This window comes from Pristiophorus japonicus, chromosome 2, assembly GCF_044704955.1.
Source record: "Pristiophorus japonicus isolate sPriJap1 chromosome 2, sPriJap1.hap1, whole genome shotgun sequence".
In the NCBI taxonomy this organism is placed as follows: Eukaryota; Metazoa; Chordata; class Chondrichthyes; family Pristiophoridae; genus Pristiophorus; species Pristiophorus japonicus.
Window position 1 is genome coordinate 12,656,681 of NC_091978.1, and position 15,174 is coordinate 12,671,854.

The 15,174-nt window shown below is 47.5% G+C and overlaps 1 protein-coding gene across 1 annotated transcript in view; it reads right to left on the minus strand.

Annotated features, from left to right (window-relative positions):
• Positions 1–3,659: 3,659 nt before the first annotated feature.
• fgf24 (fibroblast growth factor 24) overlaps positions 3,660–15,174 on the minus strand; it is a 52,824-nt gene continuing 41,309 nt past the window's right edge. The window contains exon 4 of the mRNA XM_070859523.1: positions 3,660–3,980. Within this exon, the coding sequence (XP_070715624.1) occupies positions 3,714–3,980 (267 nt within the window). The 3' untranslated portion in view covers positions 3,660–3,713. The remainder of the gene's footprint in view (positions 3,981–15,174) is intronic.

The window sequence follows — 15,174 nt, forward strand, 5'->3', positions numbered from 1 at the left end:
AAGAAACATAGAAAATAGGTGCAGGAGTAGGCCATTCGGCCCTTCGAGCCTGCACCACCATTCAATAAGATCATGGCTGATCATGCACTTCAGTACCCCATTCCTGCTTTCTCTCCATACCCCTTGATCCCTTTAGCCATAAGGGCCACATCTAACTCCCTTTTGAATATATCTAACGAACTGGCCTCAACAACTCTCTGCGGTAGGGAATTCCACAGGTTCACAATTCTCTGACTGAAGAAGTTTCTCCTCATCTCGGTCCTAAATGGCTTACCCCTTATCCTTAGACTGTGACCCCTGGTTCTGGACTTCCCCAACATCGGGAACGTTCTTCCTGCATCTAACCTGTCCAATCCCGTCAGAATGTTATAAATTTCCCCTTAAATCCCTTCTAAACCTCTAAACTATATAGGTTTTCACGTAAAGAATGGGTGCTAGATCAAGGTAGCAAAGTACTGCCTGACTTATATTTCGGCATAAATCGCCACACACAGGAGAGTAGGGGTTAAAATTTGGGGAATGATCGGGAGGGGGTGGCAGAGGATAATTGAAGGAGACCACAAATTCTCTCAGCCCACAAAGCATCAAACAGCACATCACATTTTTCCATGTAATCCTCATTCTTTAATCATGAGGGCACCTTAAATCTCCTCAAATTGTATTTTAGGTACAGATGCAATAAATAGCGATCTTTATAATAGTCATAAAAATTATTTTCATACACTTTACACTGTATATAAATGAATCAAGCTGTTGTTGGAAACAATTTTCCAAGCCAAGGTTGTTGCACGATGACTGAGATGTATAACTTGGGGACGATTTGGCCCGTTGGTTCCAACGATAGCAAGTCATGGGACAACTGCGCCAGTCCAGTAACAAACCAACCCGTTCAAATCCTTTTTCAGCATTTTTTTGCGTTGTCCTTAATGGAGTTGCTGAACATCACGCCAGTTCTCAAACAGAAACGACTCCCTTTAACACATCAGTGTCCTTTTTTGATACCCCTCCTCCGGCTAAGTCCTTTCACACTGTCCTCACAACAAGCCACGTGAAGCTCTTGCCAGCAGTTCTACAATAGTACCATTAACGCACTGTCACTACTTTCCTCAGGGCTTTGTCACTATATGCGTGTAAAATGGCACCAAGCCCAAAGGAAAACTTTATCCGAGGCCTTGTTCACAGTTAATCGAGGACCTCCTTCTCGAAAGGCCCTGTTTGCAGATCTGAAGATGAGGCAGAGACGACGAATCTGATATCTTTCACAGTAAAAAAAACTTTTCATCTAAGCCACCTTTCCAGTCTCTCCACACAATTTTCCAGTGTGGGCGCCGCAGTACCTTTTCGTTGATCACCTTCTGAACACGCCCAAAGTACAACCTGTTCTCCAGACTCCTTCCCAGCACGTCCACAGTGGAACCTTCCCTCACAGGCGCTGGGCAATGCTTTCCACACTGTAGCGTTTGGGTACCCTGGCAGTTTTTCCACGGTGGAAGCTTTCTCTGTGGACAGTTGGCCAGCGATCCCACCGACCCATTGCCAACACTTCCATTGCAAATGGCTCAGGAACTTTTGCGATTGCCTCTTGTATTTACAAGAGAGCCTTGTCAGACCAAAGACATTTTACACAGCTTAAAATTATGTACAGAACTGATGATTCTTTTTTCCCCTGAACTCTACTACACCATGGCCTCTCCATAAATGGGAAAGCTTGAGAAAGTCGGCTCTTAATGCAAACTGATACACAATAAGAACCCTCGCTTTAGAAAAAAGGGTCGTAAACAGAGCTCAAAGACAAGCAATGCTTCCTTGCTCTTAATCCAGCCTTGACTTATTGTTGATCACATTAATGTAAATAATAATAATTGAAAGGAGATAATATGACTACAATAAAAATGATACATATTTTTACAGATTCTGTACAATTTGTTTTCCAGAAATGTCTGAACGTTATCGAACAAAAGGTCAGAGAAGGATGGAGACCGTTACAGCAGCAGTAGACTTGAGGCAAAACGCTTGCCGCGGAACTTCTTTGTCTATTCTTTGTCATTGGGAAACCTCGGTGAAGGGTCAAGGGTCAGAGTGCAGGACGCCACCAAGATTGAGAGAAGGTGGGAGCGAAGACAAGCGGGAAGTGGTGATTAGGGTGGGTTAGGCCAAGTGAGGGTTTAAAAAGGGTATCAGAGGGAAGACTTTTTGTTAATTAGTCCAGGATGTGGGCATTGCCGGCAAGGCCGGCATTTATTGCCCATCCCTCATTGCCCTCGAGAAGGTGGTGATGAGCCGCCTTCTTGAACCGCTGCAGTCCGTGTGGTGAAGGTACAGTGCTGTTAGGGAGGGACTTTCAGGATTTTGACCCAGCGACGATGAAGGAACGGCCGATATATTTCCAAGTCAGGATAGTGTGTGACTTGGAGGGGAATGTGGAGGTGATGGTGTTCCCATGCGCCTGCTGCCCTCGTCCTTTAAGGGGGTAGAGGTTCGTCAGTTTGGGAGATGTTACCAAAGAAGCCTTGGCGAGTTGCTGCAGTGCATCTTGTAGATGGTACACACTGCAGCCACGGTGCGCCGGTGGTCGAGGGAGTGAATGTTGAAGGTGGTGGATGAGGTGACAATCAAGCGGCTGCTTTGTCCTGGATGGTGTTGAGCTTCTTGAGTGTTGTTGGAGCTGCGCTCATCCAGGTAAGTGGAGAGTATTCCATCACACTCCTGACTTGTGCCTTGTAGATGGTGGAAAGGCTTTGGGGAGTCAGGAGGTGAGACACTCGCCGCAGAATACCCAGCCTCTGACCTGCTCTTGTTGCCACAGTATTTATGTGGCTGGTCCAGTTAAATTTCTTGGTCAATAGTGAACCCCCAGGATGTTGATGGTGGGGGATTCGGTGACGGCAATGCCGTTGAATATCAAGGGGAGGCGGTTAGACTCTCGCTTGTTGGGACTGATTGCCGAAGAGCAAGTCACGGCAAAACCAGCCTGGGATGAAATAGAAGGGAGAAGCTCACTGTTGTCACTCAGCGAGTTGTACCAATAGGCTAGAGGCGGATATGTGGGGGGTGGGGGGGGGGGGTCACACTTCAGCCACTATGTTTCAGCATTTGTGGGATACACGTCTTGCGCAGTAGCGTGTCAAATATCTCCCAACACTGCACTGCCACTGTAGCAACCAGTCTGTCATTCCCAGTCCTTTATAGCTCAAAAAGGCTCTCTGCGGAGCGCAACCCAAGTATGGAAGGACACAATTCGGGAATTGCATGACTGGGTGTTTTTCACAGTTCAAGCGGACTCGGTATATATATATATAAAAATGACAGCCCAAACCCACCCTGCCCGACTCTCACCACTGCACGCTTCACTGTGGATCCTGGTGGTGGAATTTGGATCAGCGTCAAATGCTTATGGGGACGTTTTTTTTTTGCATGGTTTCCGTCAATCTATTAAACTGCAGCCTAGCTACAGGCCAACAAGAGGTGCTTATCCTTTTCAGGATGCTGATGGAGAAATGGCCATCTTATAAATAACCTACACACACACACACACATGCATACGCACACACACATACAGACACACCCAGTTTCCCTTTAAATACAGGTCAGTTCAGAGCTGCTCCTTTCACGAGTATAAAAATAAAGTATCTTTAGTTTTTTTTTTTAAAAACCCCAAACGCAAATATTTAGCCAAGGCAGCCAGCGGGCCGATGATAAAGGTCCCTTAGGTCCTAGCTGGTCTTGTGGTGACGAGCTCGCTTAGTCCTTTTAGTGACGGTGGTATATTTGAAAGGTCTATGGTGTTCCCCTTTGTCTTTGGGGGGTCTCTTCATGAAGTGGACCTCCCTCTGGTTCTGCTCGGTTTTCGACCCCTTCCTGGGACGTCCTTTCCTGGTGAAGCCCAGATACCAGCCCTTGTACTTGGCCGACATCAGGGCAGTGTAGTTATTCTCCAGGACCTCTTCGACAAACACGCACTCCCGGTTCTTGCCGTTAAGCTGAAAAGGGAAATAAATGTGTCACTGGACAGGGAAAAGGAGGACTGGAAATGGGCAGGCAGCCCTCAGAGCCAACCAAACTAGAATGGGGCTGAAATTCCGCCCCCCCGCCCCTTCACTTAAAGGGGAGAGCCTGCGCCATTTCTAAAGTTCTGTCCAGCGAGGGTTTCGACCGGGCCAGTGGCCTGGCACCCAAGAGGGGGAAGGAAGATTTTCGCGGTGGAATTTCGACATTGGTGGTGGGGGGGAACATCAGCGGTGCGCACTGTGTGACATACTAAGCATGGATCGACAGCAGCGGAGCGGTGGGGGGGGGCGGGAAACTGGTCACTGCCGGGGTATCGCAGGAGCTGAATTTTGATAATGGAGGCCATTGCATGGAAAGTTGGCGGCCATTGCACTCTGCAGCTTTTAAGCCCTTAAAGCTCTGGTCACACCTATCTGAAATGTCAGGTTCAGTTCTGAGCACCACACTGTGGCAGGAAGGATAACGATATATTGGCCTTGGTGGAGGTGCAGCGCTGATTGACCAGAATGATACCGGGGCTAAAAGGGTTGCATTATGAGGTCAGGTTTGCCTAAACTTAGCTTGTATTGAGCAGAATAGGCCTATGTTCTCTGGTGTTTAGAAGAATGAGAGATAAGCCCATTGAAAAGTATAATGTTCTTGGAGGGCTTGACAGGTTGGATGCTGAGAGGTTGTTTCCCCCTGGCTGGAGAGTCTAGAACCAGGGGTCAAAGACTCAGGATAAAGGGTCGGCCATTTAGGACTGAGATGAGGAGAACAGGCTCGAGGGGCTGACAGACCTGCTCCTGAGGAAGTGACCTGGATGGAGGATGGAGTTGGTTGCAAGGGAACAGAGTTGCCTAAGAGTAGGGATTTAATCTTCCCAATGTTTAACTAGAGAAAATTGTGGCCCGTCCATGGCTGCATATCAAACATCACAGTGGCAGAGGAAGGGTTGAGAGAGCTGGTGGGAGGTTGAGAGATGGTGGAGAGGTAGAGAGAGGTGGTTGAGCGGTTGAGACAGGGGGTGGTGAGGTTGAGAGGGCTGGGGGGGTGGAGAGGTAGAGAGGGGTGTCGTCAGTGTACATGTGGAAGCTGACCCCATGTCTTTGGGTGGACGATGTCACTAAGGGCCAGTACGGAGATGAGGGGCTAAGGATAGATCCTTGGAACACCACTGTGGTGACACAGTGGGGTGAGGAGAGAAGACACTGCTGAAGATACTCTGGCTATGATTGGTTAGCTAAGATTGGAACCAAGTGAGTGTTGGACAATGGAGAAAAGGCATTGGAGGATGGTTTAACTGACCATATCAAAGGCAGCAGAGAGGTCGAGGAGGACAAATTGTGATAATGTACCATGGCTACAATCACAAAGAATGTCATTTCTGATTTCGGTTAGGACCGTGGGAGGGGCAGAAACCCGATTGGAAAGGTTCAAACAGGGACTTGCAGGAAAGGTGGACACAGACCTTGGAGGGGAGAACACATTCAAGGACTTTGGAAAAGAAAAGGAGGTTGTAGGCAGGGCGGTAGTTAGCGAGGGCAGAAGGGTAGACCATGTTTTTTTTTGAGGGGAGGGGGTGATGATAGTGGCTTTGCAAGAACATAAGAAATAGGAGCAGGAGTAGGCCATACGGCCCCTTGAGCCTGCTCCGCCATTCAATAAGATCATGGCTGATCCGATCATGAACTCAGCTCCACTTCCCTGCCCACTCTCCTTAACCCCTTAATCCCTTATCGGTTAAGAAACTGTCTATCTCTGTCTCAAATTTATTCAATGACCCAGCTTCCACAACTCTCTGAGGCAGCAAATTCCACAGATTTACAATCCTCTGAGAGAAGAAATTCCTCCTCATCTCAGTTTTAAATGGGCGGCCCCGTATTCTAAGGGCCCCCTGGTTATTGACTCCTCTGCCAAGGGAAACAGGTCCTTCCTATCCACTCTATCCAGGCCCCTCATAATTTTGTACACCTCAATCAGGTCTCCCCTCAACCTCTTCTGTTCCAAAGAAAACAGATCCAGCATCTCCAATCTTTCCTCATAGCCAAAATTCTCCAGTCCAGGCAACATTCTTGTAAATCTTCTCTGCACCCTTTCCAGTGCAATCACATCCTTCCTGTAATGTGGTCCTAGTTCTAGTCTCCCCTATCAGTGGAAACATCCTCTTTGCATCCATCTTGTCAAGCCCCCTCATAATCTTATACGTTTCGTTAAGATCACCTCTCATTCTTCTGAAACCCAATGAGTAGAGGCCCAACCTCCTCAACCTTTCCGCATAAGTCAACCCCCTCACCCCAAAAAAAACCATGGTCTACCCTTCTGCCCTCACTAACTCCCACCCTGCGCCCAACCTCCTTTTCTTTTCCAAAGTCCTTGAATGTGTTCTTCCCTCCAAGGTCTGTGTCCACCTTTCCTGCAAGTCCCTGTTTGAACCTTTCCAATCAGGTTTCTGCCCCTCCCACGGTCCTAACCGAAATCAGAAATGACATTATTTGTGATTGTAGCCATGGAATATTATCACTCTTTGTCCTCCTCGACCTCTCTGCTGCCCTTGGGAGGGCAGTACCCTAAGGAGAGGGAACCACCTACAATGTTAGCGTGCATGGGGGCCAGGAAGGGAATTTGGGTGTTCAATAGCTTAATAGGAATGGGTTCAAAGGAGCAGTGGGTGAATTGCATTGATGAGATGATCTCAGAGAGGGCATGGGTGAGCTGGGAGAGAAACAAGAAAGAGACATGGGATTTGGGGCAGTGGTAGGAGGGGCACTTGGGGGGAGGACTAGCTTGCTGGGTATAGAGAAGGGTGGGGGGGGGAGCAGCAGGATAGCTCAACAATGGTCTCAATCTTAGTGTTCAGGATATTCGTTAGCTCCCGACACTCGTTTTTAGAGGTAAAGATGGAGGGAATGGGAAAAAGCTTTCAAGGGAGCGATCAGTATTGGGGAAAAGAAGCCACGGGTTTTTTTTAAATTTCCAAGTTGTTTCTAGAGAGGTAGGCATGTTTGGTAAAGAAGCCCCAGGCCCTTCGGAACATAGTGTGGTCGAGTCAGATGGATGGATGGCTAAGTCAGTTAGGCACCGTTATAAAGAAGGATCGTACATTTCTATTGCACCTTTCGTGACCTCAGGATGCCCCAAAGAGCTTTACAGCCAATGAAGTACTTTTGAAGCATAGTCACTGTTGAAATGTGGGAAACGCGGCAGTCAATTTGCGCACAGCAAGCTCCCACAAACAGCAATGTGATAATGACCAGATAATCTGTTTTTTTGTTTATGTTGATTGAGAGATAAATATCAGCCAGGGGATAACTCCCTTGCTCTTCTTCGAAATAGTGCCAAGGGATCTTTTACGTCCAATTGAGAGAGCAAACGGGGCCTCGGTTTAAGGCCTCATCCGAAAAACAGCACCTCCGACAGTGCTGCACTCCCTCAGCACTGCACTGGAGTGTCAGCCCAGATTTATGTGCAAAAGCTGAACCCACAATCCTCTGGCTCAGAGGCAAGTATGCTGTCCACTGAGCCACGGTTGATGGGTTCATGACTCGAGGAAGTGAGGGAGGCAGTTGCAGGGATGGTTAGGGTCTCATATGTGGAGCTGAGACACTGGTTGGCTCATTCATCAAATCAGCAGCTGGAGGGATATTGAAATAGTGCGGGTCCTTTGTGCAAATACTGCTTTTGTGCCAAATGTGACTCCTAGTGTGCCAAAGAACCATGCGTACAATATTTGAATTTCCATTGTACTACCACGCTGGGTCCTAAAGAAACACAAATAGCTTAACACTGGGGTTGAGGGATGTGAGCTAAGTAAGCGCGACTTACATTTATGTAACATTTTACATTGCATTTCAAAATAAACCTAGTTTCATGTACAGTGTATTACCGCGCGGTTCGGTAAATGTTGTGATATAAGCAAACATGGCTGCCATATTGTGCTCAGCAAGATGCCACAAACAGCAACAACAGTAGATGAATGAACATTTTTTGGTGGTGTTCGTCAGTTGAAGAATGTTGTCTAGACTACTGAGAGAACTCCTGGTCTTCTTTGAATAGTGCCGTGAGATCTTTAACATCCACCTGGGCAGGAAGTTGGGGCCTCGGTTTAACGTCTCGTCCAAATGGTGGCACCGATGACACCTGGGAGGTGCTCGAGGAATTCAAAACTTCTATTCCGGAACTGAGGACATTTTAATAATGAAAACATTCAGAATGTGGCTCAGTGGGTAACACTCTCGCCTCTGTGTCAGAAGGTTGTGAGTCTGCAGTCCCACTCCAGGGACTTGCACACAATCCAGGCTGGCACTCCCAGTGTAGTACTGAGGGAGTGCTGCACTGTCGGAGGTGCCGTCTTTCGGATGAGACGTTAAACCGAGGCCCCGTCTGCTCTCTCAGGTGGGTGTAAAAGATCCCATGGCACTATTTCGAAGAGGAGCAGGGGAGTTATCCCCGGTGTCCTGGGCGAATGTTTATCCCTCAATCAACATCACTAAAACAAATGATCTGGTCACTATCAAATTGCTGTTTGTGAGAGCTTGCTGTGCACAAATTGGCTGCTGTGTTTCCTACATTACAACAGCAACTACACTCCAAAAGGGCCTCATTGCCTGTAAAGCACCTTGGGAATTGAAAGGCGCAATATAAACGCAAACTTTTTTTCCTTTCTTTATACATGCTGAACATTCTTACTTGGCTCAACTGCCCTGTTTTTACCAACTGTCTCTTTATTTATCCTACCTGGAGCCAACTCGAGTCATACACCACAACCTCATACCTTGGCTCGTGCTGTGTGCTTTAGTCAGCTCAACTTTCTCCTCATTAAACACAGGACAGAGCATTACATTTGGCAGCTGCTACCTTTCGTGCCTCCAGGTGAACAGGTGAGTTAGTCTGAATAGACATTGCTTATTAGCAGTGTCTCATTGGAAAGCCTTTTGTTCAATTGCATAATGGGCTCAAAGACAAGGTTGGGTTGGCTGGCGACCATCGTGAAACCCTTAAATAAACCTGACCGTCCTGGGCCTCAATCATTTGCATTCAGGCTGCCTTAATTCTTCTGTTTTCTCCGGATACTGCCCTGGTCTGATCATGTCCAATCATCCCTCTAATTTCTTTTGGGGGGGGGGGGGGGGGGGGCGGGGGTGCTGTGCTGCCCAGTCAAATTTTCGTGGTTTTTCCATTTAAGAGTCAGTGAGCCGGCTGCGTGGGAACTCCAGGCCGCTGCGCGAACGAGAACGTTGACCCTGAGCCCCGCGGACCTGAAGGAACCAGATTCAATCCTTGCGCCGCGAGCTGAGACGGCCAGTCTCAGTTCCTTTTTGTTCAAAATTCACTCTCGGGATGTGGGCGTCGCTGGCAAGTCCCGACGTTTATTGCCCATCCCTAACTGCCCTTGGAAAGGTGGTGGTGGTGGGGCTTTTTCTTGAACCGCTGATAGCGGTTTGATACAAACTGAGAGGCTTGATCGGCCATTTCACAGGGCAGCTCAGAGTCAACCACGTTGGTGTGGGACTGGAGTCACATGTAGGCCCAGACTGGTTAAGGACGGTGGTTTTTTATAATAAGAACATAAGAATTAGGAGCAAGAGTAGGTCATTGGGCCCCTCGCACCTGCTCCGCCATTCAATGAGATCATGGCTGATCATCTACCTCAACTCCACTTTCCTGAACTGTCCCCATATCCCATGATTCCCTCAAAAATCTATCATAAGAACATAAGAAATAGGAGCAGGAGTAGGCCATACAGCCCCTCGAGCCTGCTCCGTCATTCCATAATATCATGTCTGATCCGATCATGGACTCAGGTCCACTTCCCTGCCTGCTCCCCATAACCCCTTAATTCCTTATCGCTTAAGAAACTGTCTATCTCTGTCTTAAATTTATTCATTATCCCGGCTTTCACAGCTCTCTGAGGCAGCAAATTCCACAGATTTACAACCCTCTGAGAGAAGAAATTCCTCCTCATCTCTGTTTTAAATGGGTGGCCCCTTATTCTAAGATTATGCCCCCTAGTTCTAGTCTCACCCATCAGTGGAAACATCCTCTCTGCATCCACCTTGTCAAGCCCCCTCATAATCTTATACGTTTCGATAAGATCACCTCTCATTCTTCTGAATTCCAATGAGTAGAGGCCCAACCTCCTCAACCTTTCCTCATAAGTCAACCTCCTCCTCTCCGGAATCAACCTAGTGAACCTTCTCTGAACTGCCTCCAAAGCAAGTATATCCTTTCGTAAATATGGAAATCAAAACTGCATGCAGTATTCCAGGTGTGACCTCACCAATACCCTGTATAACTGTAGCAAGACTTCCCTGCTTTTATACTCCACCCCCTTTGCAATAAAGGCCAAGATTTCATTGGCCTTCCTGATCACTTGCTGTACCTGCATACTATCCTTTTGTGTTTCATGCACAAGTACCCCCAGGTCCCGCTGTACTGCAGCACTTTGCAATCTTTCTCCATTTAAATAATAACTTGCTCTTTGAGTTTTTTCTGCCAAAGTGCATGACCTCACACTTTCCAACATTATACTCCATCTGCCAAATTCTTGCCCACTCACTTAGCCTGTCTATGTCCTCCTGCAGACTCTCTATGTCCTTTTGCAGATCTTTTGTGTCCTACTCATACATTGCTTTTTTTCCCATCTTTGTATTGATCTCTGTCTTGAATATACTCAAAGACTGAGCCTCCACAGCCCTCTGAGGTAGAGAATTCCAGAGATGCACCACCCTCTGAGTGAAGAAATGTCTCCCCATCTCAATCCTAAATGGCTGACCCCTTGAGACTGTGACCCCTGGTTCTAGATTCCTCAACCACGGGAAACATCCTCCCTGCATCTACCCTGTCAAGCCCTGTAAGAATTTTGTATGTTTCAATGAGTTCACCTCTCATTCTTCTAAACTCAAGAAAATATAGGCCTCATTGAACAATCCCCCTATCCCAGGACTTTGTTTCCTTCCCTGGAGGACATTAGTGAGCCAGTTGAGTTTTTACGACAATCCGACAGCTTCACAGTCACTTTTACTGAGCGCAGCTTTTTCAATTTTAAACGGGATTCAAATTCTCAAACGATCATGGTGGGATTTTTCAGTTCAGACTATAAAGCACCATCGCTGGGCTGAGAGATAGGCGGTGGGGCCGGGGAATCAGCCTGAGCTGCTGCTGATTGCTGCTGTAAATGTAGATGAGGCGACGTCAAGGTCAGGTTTTGAGCATGTTTGCCCAGGGTAGACACACCCGTGGCAATGTGTAGCATGTATCAGAGGACCGCTGGTGCGGACGGGTATGTGAAACAAAGACAGTTAGTTAGTGGGGGGAATCACAGACAGCAATGATAAGTGATCAAGGAATTAAACCACTCTTATGCATGCGGCTGTGGTGGGAAGAAATGGTGATCAGGGGCCCACCATGGAGTAAAGCTGAGTCCCACCTTAAACCGAGGTCACGTCTGCCCTCTCAGGTGGATGTAAAAGATCCCACGGCACTATTTCAATGAAGAGCAGGGGAGTTATCCCCAGTGTCCTGGGGCCAATATTTATCCCTGAATCAACACCACTAAAACAGATTATCTGGTCATTATCACATTGCCGTTTGTGGGAGCTTGCTGTGCACAAATTGGCTGTTTTCTACATTACAACAGTGACTACACTTCATGGACTGCAAAGCGCTTTGAGATGTCTGGTGGTCTTTCTTTCTTTAGAGTTTGACTTCCCCTTGTGCCAAATTAATTATAACAATGAAAGTTATCAATGGCGTCTTGTATTTATTGACTAAAACTTGTTTGTTTAGGAATGGCAGAGACTGTGACCTTTTCCTCTCCAGTCTGCTCTCTCAGGTGCACGTAAAACATAGAAACATAGAAAATCGGTGCAGGAGTAGGCCATTCGGCCCTTCGAGCCTGCACCACCATTCAATATGATCATGGCTGATCATGCAACTTAAGTACCCCATTCCTGCTTTCTCTCCATACCCCTTGACCCCTTTAGCCGTAAGGGCCACATCTAACTCCCTTTTGAATATATCTAACGAACTGGCCTCAACAACTTTCTGTGGTAGCGAATTCTACAGGTTCACCACTCTGAGTGAAGAAGTTTCTCCTCATCTCGGTCCTAAATGGCTTACCCCTTATCCTTAGACTGTGACCCCTGGCTCTGGACTTCCCCAACATCGGGAACATTCTTCCTGCATCTAACCTGTCCAATCCCGTCAGAATTTTATACGTTTCTATGAGATCCCCTCTCATTCTTCTAAATTCCAGTGAATATAAGCCTAGTCGATCCAGTCTTTCTTCATATGTCAGTCCTGCCATCCCGAGAAATCAGTCTGGTGAACTCCCTCAATAGCAAGAATGCCCTTCCTCAGATTAGGAGACCAAAACTGTACACAATATTCAAGGTGTGGCCTTTTTCAAAGAAGAGCAGGGGAGTTATCCCCGGTGTCCTGGGCCAATATTTATCCCTCAATCAACATAACAAAAACAGATTATCTGGTCATTATCTCATTGCTGTTTGTGGGAGCTTGCTGTGCGCAAATTGGCTGCCGCACTTCCCACATTACAACAGTGACTACACTCCAAAATTACTTCATTGGCCGTAAAGTCCTTTGAGACGTCTGGTGTTTGTGAAAGGTGCTATGTAAATCTGAGACTTTCTTCCTTTCTTATTATAGTTCCAATCCATTGTGCCACCTGCAATCTAATAGGGTTTAAACTTTAACGTGCAGTTTATCTACAGTGAGAGCATGAAGTATTTGGAACTAAGCTCCAATGACGTCTGCCTGGCTTCAGTGTAAGAGCCAGCATCCCTTGGCTCTGGTAACAGCACACACTGTTTGTTCCTGCTCACTTTACGCAGGCATTTTCAGTGAGCCTTAGCACAAATGGGCACAAAATCTGTTGATGTGGGGTTTTACATTTAACTCTTTCGGCACCATGTTCCCACGTGATGATAATTCTATATTAAAACTGTTCCTCCGAGAATTTCCTCAAGGGTTACTCCTGCGCTTCCTGGAGGAAATTAGCCGGAAACCCTGATGACCTTTGTATCCGGGATTTCTGCCATAGTTAATTCGCCCAATCGCGCCTATGCCCGAGGACTACTCACTAGCCTGGATGAGTGCAGTTCCAACAACACTCAAGAAGCTCAACACCATCTAGGACAAAGCAACCCGCTTCATTGCCGTCCCATCCTTCACTTTCAACATTCACTCCCTCCATCACTGGCTGTAAGATGCACTGCAGCAACTTACCAAGGCTTCTTCGGCAGCACCTCCCAAACCCGCGACCTCTACCACCTAGAAGGACAAGGGCAGCAGGCGCATGGGAACACCACCGCCTCCATGTTCCCCTCCAAGTCACACACCATCCTGACTTGGAAATATATCTACATTTCTTCATTGTCGCTGGGTCAAAATCCTGGAACTCCCTCCCTAACAGCACTGTGGGAGCACCTTCACCACACGGACTGCAGCGGTTCAAGAAGGCGGCTCACCACCACCTTCTCAAGGAGCAATTAGGGATGGGCAATAAATGCTGGTCTTGCCAGTGACGCCCAGGAATGAATAAAAAATAAACTTCCGAGGTTTAGAGGGCATATGAAGGGAAATTTCTTCACCCAGAGGGTGGTGGGGGTCTGGAACTCACTGCCTGAAAGGGTGGTAGAGGCAGAAACCCTCACCACATTTAAAAGATACTTGGATGTGCACTTAAAGTGCCGTAACCCACAGGGCTACGGATCAAGAGCTGGAAGGTGGGATTAGGCTCGATAGCTCTTGGTCGGCCGGTGCGGACACGATGGGTCGAAATGGCCTCCTTCCGCGCTGTAAATTTCTATGGTTCTATGAATCATACCGCACAGAAGGAGGCCATTCACCCCATTGACTTCATCCCTTTGGTTTATAGAGGCTTGTCTGGTGGCTCAGTGGGTGCTTGCATCATCCGCTACTGTACTGAAACATGCAGAAAGGCCTCGGCATCGATCATCGGTTCATACTGAGTACCTCATTTCAGTTAGAATGGAGTCACCTCTTGCACATTCCCGGTTTTGCTCACTCCACCATAGGCGGCTGTGCCTTACTGCCTGGGCCCGAAGCTCTGAAATTCCCTCTCTAAACCTCTTTGCCTCCCTACTTCTCCCTCTCTTTTAAGACTCTTCTTAAAATCTAGCTCTGACCAAGGTTTTGCTCGCCTGTCCTAATATCTCTTTATGCAGCTCGGTGTCAAATCCCTCCGCCTCTCTATCTCTCTTTCCTCCTATAAGACACTCCTTAAAACCTACCTCTTTGACCAAGCTTTTGGTCACCTGCACTAATTTTCCCTTATGTGGCTCGGTGTCAAATCGTTTGTTTTATAATGCTCCTGTGAGGCGCCTTGGGATGGTTTACTACATTAAAGGTGCTATATAATTTCAAGTTGTTGTTGTACTGGATGAGCAGAAATGTTCTCCCATTGAACATTGGGAAGACTGAAGCCATTGCTTTCGGTCCCCGCTACAAACTCCGTTCCCTAGACACTGACTCCATCCCTCTCCCCAACTTCTGTCTGAGGCTGAACAACACTGATCGCATATTTGACCCTGGAATGAGCTTCCGACCACATATCCACAGCATAACCAAGCCCGCCTATTTCCACCTCTGTAACATCGCCCGCCTCCGCCCCTGCCTCGGCTCATCTGCTGCTCAAACCCTCATCAATGCCTTTCTTACCTCTAGATTTGACTATTCCAAAGCACTCCTGGCTGGCCTCACACGTTCTTCCCTGCGTAAACTTGCGGTCATCCAAAACTCGGAGGCCCATGTCCCAACTCGCACCAAGCCCCTTTCACCCCTGTGCTCGCTGACCTACATTGGCTCCTGGTTAAACAACGCATCAATTTCAAAATGCTCATCCATGTTTTCAAATCCCTCCATGGCCTCGCCCCTCCCTATCTCTGTAATCTCCTCCAGTCCCTCAACCTCCCGAGATGTCTGTGCTCTTTTAATTCTGCCCTCTTGAGCATCCCTGATTATAATCGTTCCACCATTGGCGCCCGTGCCTATTGTTGTCTAGGCCTCAAGCTCTGGAACTCCCTCCCTAAACTTCTCCTCCTCTCTACCTCTCTTTCCTCCTTTAAAACGTTCCTTAAAATCTCTCATCTGCCCTAATTTCTCCTTATGTGGCTCGGTGTCAAATTTTGCCTTATAACACTGCTG